The sequence below is a fragment of the Molothrus aeneus genome, chromosome 1 (genome assembly GCF_037042795.1).
Source record: "Molothrus aeneus isolate 106 chromosome 1, BPBGC_Maene_1.0, whole genome shotgun sequence".
NCBI lineage: Eukaryota > Metazoa > Chordata > Aves > Passeriformes > Icteridae > Molothrus > Molothrus aeneus.
In genome coordinates, this window is record NC_089646.1 from 480,193 (window position 1) to 496,156 (window position 15,964).

The 15,964-nt window shown below is 68.8% G+C and overlaps 2 protein-coding genes across 4 annotated transcripts in view; one reads left to right on the forward strand and one right to left on the reverse strand.

Annotated features, from left to right (window-relative positions):
* Window positions 1-545: 545 nt before the first annotated feature.
* Window positions 546-13,169, forward strand: PTPN23 (protein tyrosine phosphatase non-receptor type 23). Its single transcript, XM_066549343.1, has 25 exons — window positions 546-687; window positions 1,312-1,386; window positions 1,916-2,043; window positions 2,739-2,815; window positions 2,922-2,971; window positions 3,432-3,563; window positions 3,902-3,982; window positions 4,402-4,533; window positions 4,697-4,744; window positions 4,958-5,014; window positions 5,170-5,228; window positions 5,638-5,717; window positions 6,232-6,346; window positions 6,476-6,541; window positions 6,645-6,790; window positions 7,228-7,536; window positions 8,121-8,275; window positions 8,356-8,507; window positions 8,738-8,917; window positions 9,054-11,076; window positions 11,182-11,363; window positions 11,520-11,624; window positions 12,117-12,255; window positions 12,336-12,449; window positions 12,528-13,169. The coding sequence occupies exons 1-25, from the start codon at window positions 604-606 to the stop codon at window positions 13,065-13,067; spliced, it is 5,229 nt and encodes a 1,742-aa protein (XP_066405440.1). The 5' UTR covers window positions 546-603; the 3' UTR covers window positions 13,068-13,169.
* Window positions 13,170-13,221: 52 nt separating this feature from the next.
* The window catches only part of SCAP (SREBF chaperone), a 60,461-nt gene continuing 57,718 nt past the window's right edge, over window positions 13,222-15,964 (reverse strand). For all 3 annotated transcript variants that reach the window (XM_066549816.1, XM_066549805.1, XM_066549824.1), the window contains 2 exons: window positions 15,276-15,482; window positions 13,222-14,455 (listed from right to left, as the gene is read on the reverse strand). In XM_066549816.1, coding sequence (XP_066405913.1) covers window positions 14,210-14,455; window positions 15,276-15,482 — 453 coding nt within the window. In that variant the 3' untranslated portion in view covers window positions 13,222-14,209. The remainder of the gene's footprint in view (window positions 14,456-15,275; window positions 15,483-15,964) is intronic.

The window sequence follows — 15,964 nt, forward strand, 5'->3', positions numbered from 1 at the left end:
AGATTAATGCATCAGATAATTAACAGAGCAGATGGTTACGTTAACGGGTTAAATGCGTTACTGGAATATTGTTGGATAAGCTCCTGTTACCCTGGTTGATCCATGTTGTTGGAACAGCCCTGGGGCAGAACGAGGTGTCCCTGGGACCGCCGAGGCGTCCTGGAGTCCCAAATACCCAACCGGACCCTGGGGGGCCGCGGGAGGTGGGGACAAGGGTAATTAGCGGGTCATTAATTAACGGCACCCCAATAGAGGAGCCTTGAAAGGGAGGGGCTAGGCGTGGCCTGTTGCCATGGTAATTGCCACGCCTCAGGGGCGGGGCTTTTCCGCGACAACGTCCGTGTCCTCCAATCAACGGGCGAGGCGTCCCCATGGCAACAGCGCTTGTCCCGCCCGGGTGGGCGTGGCCGCACGATCACCCCTTCTTAGGGGTGGGGCGTGGGAACGGGCGCGAGGGGCGGGGCGTGGCGTCGCCATGGGAACGGGTCCGGAAGTGTCGCGCGGACTCGGTGTCCCGCGAGCCCCCGCGCGCGGTTCCGGCGGGCCGGGCCGTGCCGGGATCGCGTCGGGAGCGGGGCCGGGCCGTGCCGGGAGCGGGCCGGGATGGAGGCCGTGCCCCGCATGCCCATGATCTGGCTCGACCTCAAGGAGGCCGGGGAGTTCGCCTTCAACGCCGCCGTCAAGAAGGTGCGGCCGGGGAGGGCCGGCGGGGCCTGGGCGGGGCGGGGCCGGGAGGGAACCGGGAAGGTCCCGCTGCCTTCGGAGGGCCAGGGCAGGGGGAACGGCGGGCGGGATGCCTGGGGGGTCCCTGGAGCCGCCGGGCCCGGAGCTGGGGGTTTGGATCGGGGCGGGCAGCGAGGGACGGGACCCCCCTGCCCGGAGCCGCCGTGTCCGTGCCACCCCCGCGGGGGCCGGGTAATTAATTAGTCACTTAATGAACGGCTGGAAACAAGCTCCACCCCTGTCCGCCGCTTCCTGTGCCACAGAATTTATGGATGGGGAGGACTGGGGGGATCCCCAGCCTTGTGTCGCTCCTCTCGCGGTTTTGCGGGGGACACGGGCGGCCCCTGGGAGCGTCCCCAGCACACTTTGGGGCCGGGGGGACCTTCCCTCCGCCCTTTAGTCCCTTTTCCAACCTCAGCCATTCCCCGATCCCGTTCCCTGATCTCATCCCCTGAGCCGTCCGTGGGCGTCAAACTCCCCGGTACCCGGCTCGGTGTCCCCGCCGCCCGTCTCGGTGTCCCCGCCGCCCGGCGGCCTCTCCGGGGCCGGGAGGGGCTCCGGGGCCGCTCAGCCTCTCCCGTCTCCCAGTTCGTGCTGAAGAACTATGGGGAGAACCCGGAGAGCTACAACGAGGAGCTGCGGAAGCTGGAGCTGCTCCGGCAGGTGAGGGGGGACCCTGGGGGGACCCTGGGGGCTCTGGGGTGGCCGTGCCGACCCCCCGGGCTGGGGCTGCTCCTCTGCCCGTCCCGTGGCCCACGGAGCAGCCCGTGGGTGATCCCAGCGATCCAGGGGCATGAGCTGCTGGCGGGGGGCAGCAGGGACAGCTCCTGGTGCTGGCCCCAGGGTCCCCAAAGCTGGGGGGCCCAGACAGCCCCAGCCCAGCGCTGGGATTTCTCGAGGCAGGAGGGCAGGGAACCTTCCTAGGTGCTGCTGCTGTTCCCTCCTCCCCTGTGTGCCCCAGGACACCCAACTCCCGTGGATCTCCCAGCCCTGGGAGCTGTGCTGGGGGTGCAAAGCCTCATTTCCCCATCCCCCTCTCCCGGGCTCGTTTTTGGGAGCACTCAGCTGTTCCCGAGGCTTTCCAGGAGCCCTGTCCTGTCCCATGCTGCTGGCTCGGCCTCCCCTGCAGGACAGCTCCCGTTCCTGCCCAGAACGTGTCCCCAGACTCTGTCCCTCCCCTCCCTGCTCGCAGAGCGCCGTCAGCGTCCCCCGGGACTTCGAGGGCTGCAGCACCCTGCGCAAGTACCTGGGGCAGCTGCACTTCCTGCAGAGCCGCATCCCCATGGGGCAGGGCCAGGAGGCGGCCGTGCCTGTCACATGGTGAGGGATGGGATTGGGATTGGGATGGGATGGGACGGCTGGGATGAGGGTGTCTGGGATGGGGGATCTGGGATGGGGGATCAGGATGGGATGGGATGGGGGATCTGGGATGGGATTTGGGATGGAATGGGTTAGGATGGGGTATCCAGGATGGGGGATCTGGGATGGGATGGGATAGGACGGGGGATCTGGGATGGAATGGGGGGCTGGGATGTGGGGCTGGGCTGTGATGGGGGATCCGGGATGGGGTATCTGGGATGGGAGGACTGGGATGTGGGATCCAGGATGGGATGGGATGGGGTATCGGGAACTGGGATGGGGGGCTGAGCTGTGCAGGATATGGCCATGCCCATTTCCTGGGAAAAGGCTGCTCCAGGAACCGCAAACCCCTTGGGGAATGTGGTCCTGCCCAGGGTGGCACTGGGGGATCCCAGGAACCCCTTGGGGATGACAGTGTCCTGCCTGGGGTGGCACAGGGCTGGCCCAGTGATGTCCTGGGGAATGTGCTCCTGCCTGGGGTGGCACAGGGGGATCACAGGGGACCTTTGAGGAACAGGGTCCTGCCCTGGGGAGCCCCTGGGGAATGGGGTCCTGCCGAGGGGAGTCCCAGGCACCCTTGGGGAATGGGGTTCCCAGTAATTCCTGCTCCTGGGAGAATCCCTGGTTGCTCCCTCTCCTGTGCCCCTTCCCCCCAGGACTGAGATCTTCTCGGGCAAGGCAGTGACACACGAGGACATCAAGTACGAGCAGGCCTGTGTCCTCTACAACCTGGGTGAGCTCCCTGATTCCAGCAGCCCTGGGGCTCCCTGGCCCAAGCCCCCCGTTCCCAGGGGTGTTGGGGTGTCCCTGCCCCGCTGAGCCCCCGCCTGTCCCCACAGGAGCTCTGCATTCCATGCTGGGAGCCATGGACAAGCGCGTGTCCGAGGAGGTAACGACCCCTCTGTCCCTCTGGGGCACCTGGGCAGTGCCAGCTGGGTGGGACAGGGCAGGGACCGTCCCTGTGCTGGGCACTGGGAGGAACCTGGAACCTCTGGGGTTTGGGGTGTCCGGGTTCATGACACTGAGGGGCTGCTGGAGCAGAGCTGGGGAAGGGGAGGGGACAGCCAGGGGTCAGGCCCTGCTCCCAGGGAACAGGACAAGAGGGAATGGCCTCAAGGGGAGGCTCAGCTGGGGTATTGGGAATGTTCCTCCTGGAAAGGCTCTGCATCCCTAGCACAGCTGCCCAGGGCAGGGCTGGAGTCCCCATTGGTGAAGGGATTTAAAAGCCCTTCACCATGTGGATGTGGCACTTGGGGACATGGTCAGGGGTGGCCTTGGCAGTGCTGGGGGCTGGCTGGACTCCATGATCTGGGAAGTCTTCTCTAAACCCAACAATTCCATCCCCTCAGGGTATGAAGGTTTCCTGCACCCACTTCCAGTGTGCTGCTGGTGCCTTCACCTACCTGCGGGATCACTTCCCACACTCCTACAGCGTGGACATGAGCCACCAGATCCTGAGCCTCAACATCAACCTCATGCTGGTAGGGGCTGGGGGCACTGCTGGCACTGGGACCCCCCCAGTGTGTCTGCGGGGTTGGTGTTGCCCATGCATCCAAGGGCACAGGACCCCAGTGTCCCCCAGGGGCTCTCTGTGGGCTCTGGGCTCTCTCCCGGGGTGGGGGGAAGGAGGTTTTGGGGGGCACTGGGGGGTCAGGGAAGGCTCAGTGCCATTCCTGGGCTCTCCAAGCGCCCTCAGGGCTGCTGTTCCCTGTGCCACATCCACCCCTTGGGAAAGGAGCTGGAGTCAGTGGGTCCTGCCAGGGGGCTGGGCTGTCCCAGGGGCTGGGGACACTCAGCATTCCTCTCTTGTCCCTGGCAGGGCCAGGCACAGGAGTGTCTCCTGGAGAAGTCCATGCTGGACAACAGGAAGAGCTTCCTCGTGGCCCGGATCAGTGCCCAGGTGAGCTCCAGGAGCTGCTGCCAGCAGGGCCCTGCTCCTCCTGCTCTGGGGTCAGGAGCTGCAGAGGGACTTGGGGCAAGGGCCTGCAGTGACAGGGCACAGGGAATGGGAGATGTGGGGGGTATTGGGAGGGAATTCTTGGCTGTGAGCTGGGTGAGGGACTGGGCTGGATTTTCCAGAGCAGCTGTGGCTGCCCCTGGATCCCTGGAAGTGTCCAAGTGTCCAGTGCCCCTGGACAGGGCTTGGAGCAGCCTGGGCTGGTGACAGTCCCTGTGTGTGGTCCCAAACACATCCCTGAGTTCCCCCAACCATTCCTGTGGGTGATCCAAGTCCTTGGGCTGGTGCTGGTGATTCCCCTGCCCTGCCCTGGTTCCCCTGGGATCTGGAATTCTGGAATTCTTCCCTGTCCCTCTCCACAGGTGGTGGATTACTACAAGGAGGCCTGCCGGGCCCTGGAGAACTCAGAGACAGCCTCGCTGCTGGGCAAGATCCAGAAGGACTGGAAGAAGCTGGTCCAAATGAAAATCTATTATTTTGCTGCTGTGGCCCATGTGAGTGAAGGGGAGCTGGGGCTGGGGGGCTCTGCCTGTGCTCCCACCCCACCTTGGGGTGCTCCTGCCAGCTCTGGAGCAGCCTGGCTGCTCCCTGGGGCTTTCCTCCCCCTCTCACAGCTCTCCCTGGAGTTACAGAGCTCTGATCCCAGTTTTCTTCCAGCTGCACATGGGGAAACAGGCCGAGGAGCAGCAGAAGTTTGGGGAGAGGGTAAGTGGGGCTGTGTCATCCCATTTCATCCTCTCCAGCCTCTGGATTGGGGTCCTGGGAAGGGGCTTGTGTGCTGGAAGAGGTTGGATATCCACAGCTGTGTCCTGTGTCCTGCCAGGGCCTGGGTGCTCTGGGAGGGCCATGGGGAGCTGTGGCCCTGTGCAGAGCCAGGACAGTGCCCCCCATGCCAACCCAGCTCCCTCTCTCCCACAGGTCATCTACTTCCAGAGCGCTCTGGACAAGCTCAACGAAGCCATCAAGCTGGCCAAGGTGTGTTCCTGCCCTCTGGCCCTGGGGGCTTCCCCCTCCCAGCTGGGCCCTGGGCTGCAGGAGGAGCAGGGCTGGGGTCGGTTCCAGGGGCTCTCCAGGCCTCTCTGATCCCATCTGGAATGCTCGGACAGGAATTCCCACTCTCACTCCCACAGGGCCAGCCTGAGACCGTGCAGGAAGCCCTGAGGTTCACCATGGATGTCATTGGTGGGAAGTGAGTCTGTGGGGCCCCCAGGGTGTCTCCAGCCTTTTCCAGGAGTTGGGAATGTTGGTGGGCAGGGAGCCTGGGGAGCGTTCCAGGTGTCCTGATGTGCAGAGCCCAGCACTGCCCCAGGGCCTGTGGATGGGTGGAGGGGTGGATGGATGGATGGATGGATGGATGGATGGATGGATGGATGGATGGATGGATGGATGGATGGATGGATGGATGGATGGATGGATGGATGGATGGATGGATGGATGGATGGATGGATGGATGGATGGATGGATGGATGGATGGATGGATGGATGGATTGCTGGAGCAGTCCCAGGAGAGTCAGGGGGGCTGAGCCCGTTGGGAGCAAGCTTAGGGAGCCAGGAATGCCACCTGCTCCTTCTCTCCCAGCATCACTTCCCATTTCCAGGTATAATTCAGCCAAAAAAGACAACGACTTCATCTACCACGAGGCCGTGCCTGCACTGGACACTCTGCAGTCTGTCAAAGGTCAGGGGGCCCCGGGGACAAGGAGGTGCTGGGCCTGAGGGGAGCAGCCCCGGGGACAGGGAGCTGCAGGGATTGAGGGGAGCAGCCCCGGGCACAGGGAGCTGCAGGGATTGAGGGGAGCAGCCCTTCAGGGGACAGGGAGCTGCAGGGATTGAGGGGAGCAGCCCTTCAGGGGACAGGGAGCTGCAGGGATTGAGGGGAGCAGCCCTCAGGGGACAGGGAGCTGCAGGGATTGAGGGGAGCAGCCCTGGGGACAGGGACCTGCTGGGCCTGAGGGGAGCAGCCCTTCAGGGGACAGGGAGCTGCAGGGATTGAGGGGAGCAGCCCCGGGCACAGGGAGCTGCAGGGATTGAGGGGAGCAGCCCCGGGGACAGGGAGCTGCAGGGATTGAGGGGAGCAGCCCCGGGGACAGGGAGCTGCAGGGATTGAGGGGAGCAGCCCCGGGCACAGGGAGCTGCAGGGATTGAGGGGAGCAGCCCTTCAGGAGCTGTCCCAGCCCGGGTGTGTCCCTCAGGTGCCCCCTTGGTGAAGGCTCTGCCCGTCAACCCCACGGACCCCGCGGTCACCGGCCCCGACATCTTTGCCAAGCTGGTGCCCATGGCTGCCCACGAGGCCTCATCCCTGTACAGGTGTGTCCTGCTCAGCCCTGCGCAGGTGTGTCCGGGCTCCAGCCGCAGCAGGGCGGGGTGCAGCTGGGGCTGGGGGCCTGCTGGCTGTTTCCCTGTGCTCATGGACTGTTCTGTTGTGTGCTGTCCCAGCGAGGAGAAGGCCAAGCTGCTGCGGGACGTGATGGCCAAGATCGAAGCCAAGAACGAAGTGCTGGAGTACGTGAGGGGCCCGGCCCTTCTGCCCCATGGGGTCCTGCTGCTCCCGAGCCTCTGGAGCGGGGACACTGCCACCCCTCAGGGGCCCCTCTGTGTCCCACAGCCAGTTCATGGACTCCATGCAGCTGGACCCCGAGACTGTGGACAACCTGGACATGTACAACCACATCCCGCCCGTGCTGATGGAGAAATGCGCCGCGCTCAGCGTGCGCCCCGACACCGTGCGCAACCTCGTCCAGTCCATGCAGGGTGAGGGGGCTGGGGGCTGGCACTGCTCCCTGCCTGGGGCTGGGGGTCCCTGGGGGCTGGCACTGCTCCCTGCCTGGGGCTGGCACTGCTCCCTGCCAGGGGCTGGGGGTCCCTGGGGGCTGGCACTGCTCCCTGCCTGGGGCTGGGGCGCCTGGGCCTAGCATCACTCCATGCCCAAGGTGTTGGGAATGTTCCCACCGATGGCTGGTTCTGTACTGGCATCAATTCCTGAATCCCAAAGCATTTTCCCTGTGGGATGGGAGGGGGGATGACCCCAAGGGCAGGGGTGCCCCTCACCCCAACGCCTGGGCTGCCGTGTCCCTCCTCTGGCTGCCCACAGCCGGGTTTATCCCTGGAGCTGCCGTGTCCGTGCCTGGCTGCAGCCTGGGGCAGGCAGGAGGTGGCCCCACACCCACCAGCCCCCCGTGCCCCCCCAGTGCTCTCCGGTGTTTTCACCGACGTGGAGGCGTCGCTGAAGGAGATCCGGGACCTGCTGGAGGAGGACGAAGCGCAGGAGCAGAAGCTGCAGGAGCTGCTGGGGAGGGTCCCGCCGGCCCCCGCGTCCCCCCCGGGGCTGGCTGAGGTCAGCAAGGAGTGCTCCAAGTACCTGGAGCTGCACGAGAAGGCGAGTTTCACCAACACCGAGCTGCACCGCGCCATGAACCTGCACCTGGGCAACCTGCGCCTGCTCGGCGGGCCCCTGGAGCAGGTGCGGGCTGCACTGCCCAGCCCCACGCTCTCCGAAGGTGAGTCCTGCCCCGGGGGCTGGGGGAGGCAGGGCTGTACCCTTTGTGTGTCCCCAGGGCTGGGGGAGGCAGGGCTGTACCCTTTGTGTCCCACCCAGGGGAGGCAGGGCTGTACCCCTTGTGTCCCCAGGGCTGGGGGAGGCAGGGCTGTCCCTCTCTGTGCCCCCCTGGATGTCCCCGTGTGTCACCTGGCACTGGCACTGTCCGTGTTAGCACGATGGGGGCTTGCCCGCAGGGAACGTGCAGAGTGGGCCCTGTTTGGGGACAGAGGGGACAGAAGCTGTCCCAGCTAAGGCCTGGCTCCGCAGATCCCACCCTGTGGGCCCTGTTGGGGACAGAGGGGACAGAAGCTGTCCCAGCCACGGCCTGGCTCCGCAGATCCCACCCTGTGGGCCCTGTTGGGGACAGAGGGGACAGAAGCTGTCCCAGCTAAGGCCTGGCTCCGCAGATGCCACCCTGTGGGCCCTGTTTGGGGACAGGGGACAGAAGCTGTCCCAGCCAAGGCCTGGCTCCGCAGATCCCACCCCGCGGGTTCCCTGCGGTTCCTGGGAGCGGCCCCGGCCCTGACCCCGCCCCACCCCCAGATGACAAACAGGTGCTGCAGAACCTGAAGCGGATCCTGGCCAAGGTGCAGGAGATGCGGGACCAGCGGATGTCCCTGGAGCAGCAGCTGAGGGAGATGATCCAGAAGGACGACATCACCACCTCGCTGGTCACCACCGACCGCTCCGAGATGAAGGTGGGCCTGGGGACACCCCCGTGTCCCCCTCGGGGACCGCTCTGTCCCACAGCCCCGCGGACCCTCCCGTGTCCCTGCAGAAGCTCTTTGAGGAGCAGCTGAAGAAGTACGACCAGCTCAAGGTGTACCTGGAGCAGAACCTGGCTGCCCAGGAGAACGTGCTCAAGGCCCTGACCGACGCCAATGTCAAATACGCGGCCGTGCGCAAGGCCCTGGCCGAGGTGGAGCACAAGTGAGTGAGGGGGGGTCTCAGTGCTCAGGAACAGCCCCCACCCCCCGGGACAGGTGTGGGGCCACCACCAGCTTCTCCTGTCCCGCCCCACTGCTGGGGCTGGGGTGGCTTTGTCCTGTCCTGATGCCCATCCCAGTGAGAACCAGAGGGTCCCACGGGTGCCTGGAGCTGGGTGCCCACCTTCACCCTGGCACTGCGTCCTGCTGAGCCCCTCTGTGCCCCTGTCCCAGGTGGAACACAACCGTGCAGACCCTGGTGGCCTCCTACGAGGCCTATGAGGACCTGATGAAGAAGTCCCAGGAGGGGAAGGATTTCTACACGGACCTGGAGGGGAAGGTGGCCAAGCTGCTGGAGCGGGCACGGGCTGCGTGCCAGGCCAGCGAGGCACACAGGCAGCAGCTGCTGGAGAGGTGGGTGGGCACAGAGACCCCCGGGGGGAGAAGGGCGCTGGGAGCTGTGGGTGGCGGTCTGGGGGCAGGGGGAGGGCGGCAGGTGCCTGTGGGCCAGTGGGGAGCAGCACCCATACTGAGCCCCCCGCCCTCCCAGGGAGCTGAAGAAGCAGCCGCCCCCCAGGCCCACGGCCCCCAAGCCCCCCCTGCAGAAGAAGCCGCTGGACGAGGCCGGGGGCCCCGAGGCCGCCGAGCTGGGCTCCCTGGTGCTGTCGGAGCTGCCGGAGGAGCTGCGGAGCCTCCCCCCGGAGCTGCTGCCCGGGCCCCTGGCCCAGCTGCCGCCGCCAGCGCTGGCCGCCCTGGCCGGGGGGCTGCGGCCCGCCGAACCCTACCTGCTGCCGGGGGGGGTGGCCAGCGCCCCGCTGCCGCCCCTGGCCGCCACGCCGCCCTTCCCGGGGCACTACCGCCTGCCCGGGCCTCCCGCCGTGCCCGGGCCCTTCCCCGCCCCCGGGGGGGTCCCGGGGCAGCTCCTGCAGCCCTCGGCCCCGGCCGGGCCCGCCCCCGGCCCCGCCGCCCCTCAGCTCTTCCCGGCCGCGCCGCTGATCCGCGCCCCGGCTCAGCCGCCCTTCGGGGGGGGGCCCCACGTGCCGCCCCCGCGCTCGTCCCCCCAGCACGGGGCCCTGCCCGCCCCCGCCTACGGCCTGGGCCAGCCCGGCCCGGCCCCCGCCCCGCTCCGCCCGCCCGTGCCCGGGGCAGCGCCCGCGGGGGCCCAGCCGGGGCTGGGGGGCCACGAGCCCCCGGGCGCCCGCCCGGCCACCACCACGGTGGACAGCGTCCAGGCGCCCATCTCCAGCTGCTCCGTGCCCCCCCGCGGCCCCTTCCTGCCCCCCCAGCGCCCCGGGGGGGCCCCGGCGCCCTTCCCCTACACGGCGGGAGGGGTGCAGCCCTTCGGGGCGCCGGCCCCGGCCCCCTTCCCCCCGGCACAGCCCCCGCCCGCCTTCGCCCAGGGCCCCCAGCAGTTCCCGCCGGGGCCCTTCCTGCCCCCGGGCCGAGCCCAGGCCCCTCTGCCCTTCCAGCAGCCCCCCCGAGTGCCCCTGGCGCCCCCGGCCCAGTTCCCCCAGCAGCAGCAGCAGCAGCAGCAGCAGCGCTTCGCCGCTCCGGGGGTGCAGCTGCCCCCGCCTGCCCCGGCGCAGCCCCCGCTGCCCCCGCAGCTCTACCAGCTCCCCGGGCAGGAGCAGCTGCCCCCCGCGGGCCTGGCCCCGCACCCGGGGGCCGTGCCCTTCCCCAGGACCCCCGCCCCGAGCGGCCCCCCGGCCCTGGGGGGGCTCCAGCCGGTGCCGCCCGCCTCCCCCGCCCTGCCCTTCTGCCCCAGCCCGGCCCCCGCCGGCGCCCAGCTGCCCCCCGGCACCATGGCCCTGGGCCCGCCCGCGCCCGCCCCGCCCAGCCAGGCCCCTTCTCCCGGGCCGCTGCCGGGCTCCGTGGTGGTCCCGGGCCCGCTGGTCCCGTCCCCGGCGCCGTCCCCGTCCCCTGCCCTGCCCATGCAGCCCCCGGCGCCGCGGCCGCCTCCGGCGCTGCCCCCGCCGGGCCCCGCGGAGCCGCCGTTCCCGCGGCAGAGCCCCTGCCCCGCCGACCTGCTGTCGTCCAGCCCCGAGAGCCAGCCCGGCGGCTCGGCCGCGCCCGGGGGGCTGCTGCAGCCCACCAAGGCGGGGGCGCAGGAGGGGCAGCGGCCCCGGGCCGTGCAGCTCATCGAGGCCGACCCGTACGCGGAGCCCGAGCGCGTCCGGCGGCTGCTGGCGGAGCTGGAGCGGTTCCGCGGCCTGGCCGAGCGGCTGGAGCGGCCCGCGCCCGGCGGCGGCTCCGAGCTGGACGCGCTCTGGAAGGAGCTGCAGGAGGCGCAGGAGCGCGACGCCCGGCAGCGCTCCATCGCCATCGCCCGCTGCTACTCCATGAAGAACCGGCACCAGGACATCATGCCCTACGACCGCAACCGCGTCGTGCTGCGCTCGGGCAAGGACGACTACATCAACGCCAGCCGCGTGGAGGACCTGTCCCCGTACTGCCCCGCCCTCATCGCCACCCAGGCCCCGCTGCTCGGCACCGCCGCCGACTTCTGGCTCATGATCTACGAGCAGAAGGTGTCCGTGGTCGTCATGCTCGTGTCCGAGCAGGAGCTGGACAAGGTGCGTTCTGTCCCGGGTGCGGGGTCCCGGGGATGGCACAGCCTGCCCGGTGCCCTGCGGGGCCCGAGGCTCCCCGGGCCGTGCTGACGGCCCCTCCCCCGGCAGAAGGTGCTCCGGTACTTCCCATCGGAGCGGGGCCAGCCCGTGGCCCACGGCCCCCTGAGCGTGGTGCTCACCAGCCTGCGGGTGACCCCCACACACGTGGAGCGGATGCTGACGCTGCAGTACCGGGACCAGAGCCTCAAACGCACCGTGGCCCACCTCCAGTTCACCTCCTGGCCTGAGCTGTACGTGGGGGGGACAAAGGGAGGCTCGGGAGGCCCTGGGAGCCCTGATCTTCTGTGGGGGCAGCTCCGGGGTTGGTGAGGGTGTTTGGGCAGCCCTGGCCCGTCGGGGGGGCTGAGTGCAGAGCCCCCCCAGCGAGTGTGTGTTCCCCACCCCAGGGGCCTGCCCGACAGCAAGGGGAGCCTCCTGCGCTTCATCCAGGAGGTGCACGGCCATTACCTGCACCAGCGGCCGCTGCACACCCCGGTGGTGGTGCACTGCAGGTGAGCCGGGCCGGGGCAGAGAGAGAGGGGGCTCCCCCTCCTGTCCCGGGCCTGTCAGGGCTCGGGGGTGTCTGTCAGGGCTCAGGGTGTCTGTCAGGGCTCGGGGGGGGTGTCTGTCACGGCTCAGGGGTGTCTGTCACGGCTCGGGGGTCTCTGTCACGGCTCGGGGGGGTCTGTCACGGCTCGGGGTGTCTGTCAGGGCTCGGGGGTCTCTGTCAGGGCTCAGGGGTGTCTGTCACGGCTCGGGGTGTCTGTCAGGGCTCGGGGGTGTCTGTCAGGGCTCGGGGTGTCTGTCACGGCTCGGGGGTGTCTGTCAGGGCTCGGGGTGTCTGTCAGGGCTCGGGGTGTCTGTCACGGCTCGGGGTGTCTGTCACGGCTCGGGGTGTCTGTCACAGCTCGGGGGTGTCTGTCACGGCTCGGGGTGTCTGTCACGGCTCGGGGGTGTCTGTCAGGGCTCGGGGTGTCTGTCATGGCTCAGGGGTGTCTCCGCAGCTCCGGCGTGGGCCGCACCGGCGCCTTTTGCCTGCTGTACGCCGCCGTGCAGGAGGTGGAGGCCGGGAACGGCATCCCGGACCTGGCGCAGCTGGTGCGGCGGATGCGGCAGCAGCGCAAGCACATGCTGCAGGAGAAGGTACTGCGGGGGGCTGCGGCCCCGGGGGCGCGGGGCCGCACCCCCGGGCCTCACCGTGTCCCCTCTCCTCTCCCCTGCAGCTGCACCTCAAGTTCTGCTTCGAGGCCGTGCTGCTGCACGCCGAGCAGGTGCTGCTGCGCCACGGCGTGGGCGGCCCCAGCCTGGCCAAGCCCCCCAGCAGCACCTCCCCCAAGGTGGGTGTGGGGGCGTGCCGGGCGGCTCTGGGGAGCTCTGCCGCTGCCGGGGCTGCTCACGGGGCCGCTCTCCCCCAGCTGTACTTCCAGCAGGACCCGCAGGACCTGGTGCTGGGGGGGGACGTGCCCATCAGCTCCATCCAGGCCACCATCGCCAAGCTCAGCATCAAACCGGGGGGGCCCAGCGCCGAGCCCGGGGAGGGCTGGGGGGCGGATCCCGGCCCCGCTCCGGACCCCGTGGAGCCCGAGGTGCCGCTGGCCATCCCTGACGGCCTCGTGGATGGCGTTGGTGCCCCCGAGCCCGAGCCCCCCGCCCCTCGGCCGCCCCTCCCCGAGGCATCGGGTGACACTGAGAGCAGCAACCACGTCGGGGGGGAGAGCCCCGAGGGGCCGCCAGAGCCCCCCGCTGCCCCCCCGGCCTCCTCCTCCTCCTCCCTGGAGCTCTTGGCCTCGCTGACGCCCGAGGCCTTCAGCCTGGACGCGTCCCTCAAGGGCAAGCAGCGCATGAACAAGCAGAACTTCCTGCAGGCACAGCCGGGCGAGGGGCTCCGGGCGCCCCGGCCCAGCGACGACCCCCTCAGCATGCTCGACCCCCTCTGGACCCTCAACAAGGCGTGAGGGGGGCGGGGGCCCCCCGGCCCCCAGCCCCACTTTGTTTGACTCCAGGTAGAACTGACTTTTTCAGCTCTTTGCTACTAAAATAAAGCGAGTTTATCTGCAGGGCCGGGCCCTGGTGCTGCCGGAGCGCGGGGGGGTCAGGGCTGGGCCAGGCTCGGGTTAGTTCCGTTTAATGGATGTTCTGCACACGTTATAAAACACGGTCGGTACAAAAAGCGTCCCCTGTACAGCACAAAGGTACAGCTGGGCGAAGGCCACCCGCGGGGGCTGGGCCGGGGTCCCGGGGGTCCCCCCCGCCCCAGGCCGGCGCCGCCTCTACAATCACCGGGGGTCGAGAACAGGCGTCATGGGCGCTTCGGGGCAGGGCGGGACGGGCCGGGAGCCCCGGGGCTGCAGCGGGGCCCGGCCCGTGCTCGGGGGAGCCCCGGGGGCTGCCCCGGCCCTGGCTCTGCACGTTGGTCCCGCTGTGCCCCGCTCGGGTCCCCCCCCAGCGCCTGCAGGGCGGGGCGAGAGCTGCGCCCGCTCCCAACCTGAGAAAAGCCTCCTCTGGCCCCGCAGCGGCAGGAGGAGGAGGAAGGGGAGGGGGAGGAAGGTGCTATTGCTGCAGACGGGGCGCAGGAGGGAGCCGGGCAGGGCAGCTGTGCCAGGGCACGGCAAGGGCAGCGCTGCCGGGGCTGGGCCCCCGCGCCCCCCGCCCCAATAAATAACTATTTACAGCGTATAAATAAATAGAGTGGGGGCAGCTGCGGGATCGGGCGGGCCCTGCCGCGCCCTAAGGCACGTGGGGGCCGAGCCCAGTCCCGGTCCCGGCCCTCTCCCGGCTGCCACCCGGGGCCGGGGCTGGCCGAGGGCTGCTCTGTGTCCCGGGCCGGGACAGCCACCGCTGGGTGTCCGGCCTGGGAGCCGCCACGCTGTCCCCGCTCTGCCCTGTCCCGCCCCGTGTCCCTCCGCACCATCGCGCTGCCGGGGGGTCCCGAGGCCGCTTGGAAGATTCCGGACCGGGGGGAACAGAGGGGAGGGCGGCGGCCCCACCCCGCTCGGTGACCGGAGCCGCTCGGGTGGCGCGGATGGAGGCACGGAGCCCGCGGCCCCGTCCCCTTTCCGGCACAGCCCCCAGCCCCGCCTCAGTCCCCTCCTCCTGCTCAGTCCAACTTCTCCAGCACCGAGGGCACGTAGACCAGGCTGAGCTCGCTGCCGAAGTTGCAGACGATGGCGGCGTTCTCCAGCACCAGGATCTGCCGCGCTGGCTGCGACTCGTTGCTCTTGCCCAGGTAGACGGTCTGGAGCAGGTCCCCGTAGCCGATGTCCCAGAAGGACACGCAGCCCTGGCCCCCCGTCACCAGCAGGTTGTCGGAGATGACGCCCAGGCTGGCGCCGCAGCCCAGCTCCTGCGGGACGGAGGTGAGAGCTGAGCTCCGGGGCTGGAGCGGGACAGAGGTGAGAGCTGAGCTCCGGGGCTGGAGCGGGAGAGAGGTGAGAGCTGAGCTCCGGGGCTGGAGCGGGATGGAGGCAAGAGCTGAGCTCCGGGGCTGGAGCGGGACGGAGGTGAGAGCTGAGCTCCCGGGTTGGAGTGGGACAGAGGTGAGAGCTGAGCTCCGGGTTTGGAGCGGGACGGAGGTGAGAGCTGAGCTCCCGGGTTGGAGCGGGACAGAGCCACACCCGGCCTGGCCAGAGCCCTTGCATGGAACAGGGAGGCTGTTCCAAGTGTGCCCAGCTGGAACAGAGGCTCTGCAGCCTCCAAGCACAGCAAAGGTGTCTGCAGGGTCTGGAGCTGGCCTGGAAAAGCCAGGAGGACCCCTGAGGGTGTGAGGTGGAGCTGGGAAGGGGCTCAGCCTGGAAAAAAGGAGGCTCAGGGGGGCCCTTGTGGCTCTGCACAACTCCTGACAGGAGGGGACAGCCAGAGGAGTCGGGCTCTGCTCCAGGGAACAGGGACAGGAGCAGAGGCAACGGCCTCAGGCTGGGCCAGGGCAGGCTCAGGGTGGACATCAGCAGGGATTTCCCCATGGAAAGGGTGATGAGACTTTGGAAGGAGCTGCCCAGGGTAGCAGAGCAGTCCCCTTTTCTGGAAAGATTTAAAATCCCTGTGGATGTGGCACCTGGGGACACAATCAGTGCTGGCCTTGGCAGCGCAGGGGGGTGGTCGGACTCCGTGCTCTCCGAGGGTTTTCCCACCCGAGCCATTCCCGGTTAACCCTCCCCAGGTCCCACCTGCTGGATGGAGTAGAGCTTGACGCCCGAGCTGCGGTCCCAGATGCTGATGACGTCGTCCAGGCCGCTGCTGATGACGCAGGAGGTGGTGCAGGTCAGCGAGGTGACGTCCCCGCGGTGCGCGAACATGTGGCTGACACGGCTGCCCGTCAGCACGTCCCACAGGCAGATGGCCCCGTCCTGGCCACCGCTGGCCAGCACCATGGTCTGCAGGACAGCGGGGCCACCTCAGTGCCGGGGCACACACAGTGCCCCCAATGCTCCCGCTGCAGGAGGGGAGTGAGCGGGGCTGCACCCTGCACTGCCAGCCCAGCGCTTCCATCCCTGTTCCTGTGCCTGAGCAGGCTGAGGGAACAGAGCCCAGGAACCCCAGGAGCCCCAGTGCAGAGGCACCTGAGGCCACCTCTGTGGGGTGGGAGAGCACCTGGGGGCACACGCTGCTGTAGGGAGCACACTGGGGACCCCCACTCCTCCTGGGGACTGGGGACAGAGCCCCCCTGGGGCCTCAGGCCCCATTTCAGGCCTGCTCAGCTTCACCTGGCAGTGCAGGGACAGAGATTCCCTGCTCCAGAAGGACAGAGAAGCAAGAGATCTCCAGGGAAAGACTGCTGAGCTCACAGTGAACTGGGGGAAAACTGGCTTGGCCACAGAGAGATGGAGGGAGACAGGTGGGTGCCTCCAGCTGAGCC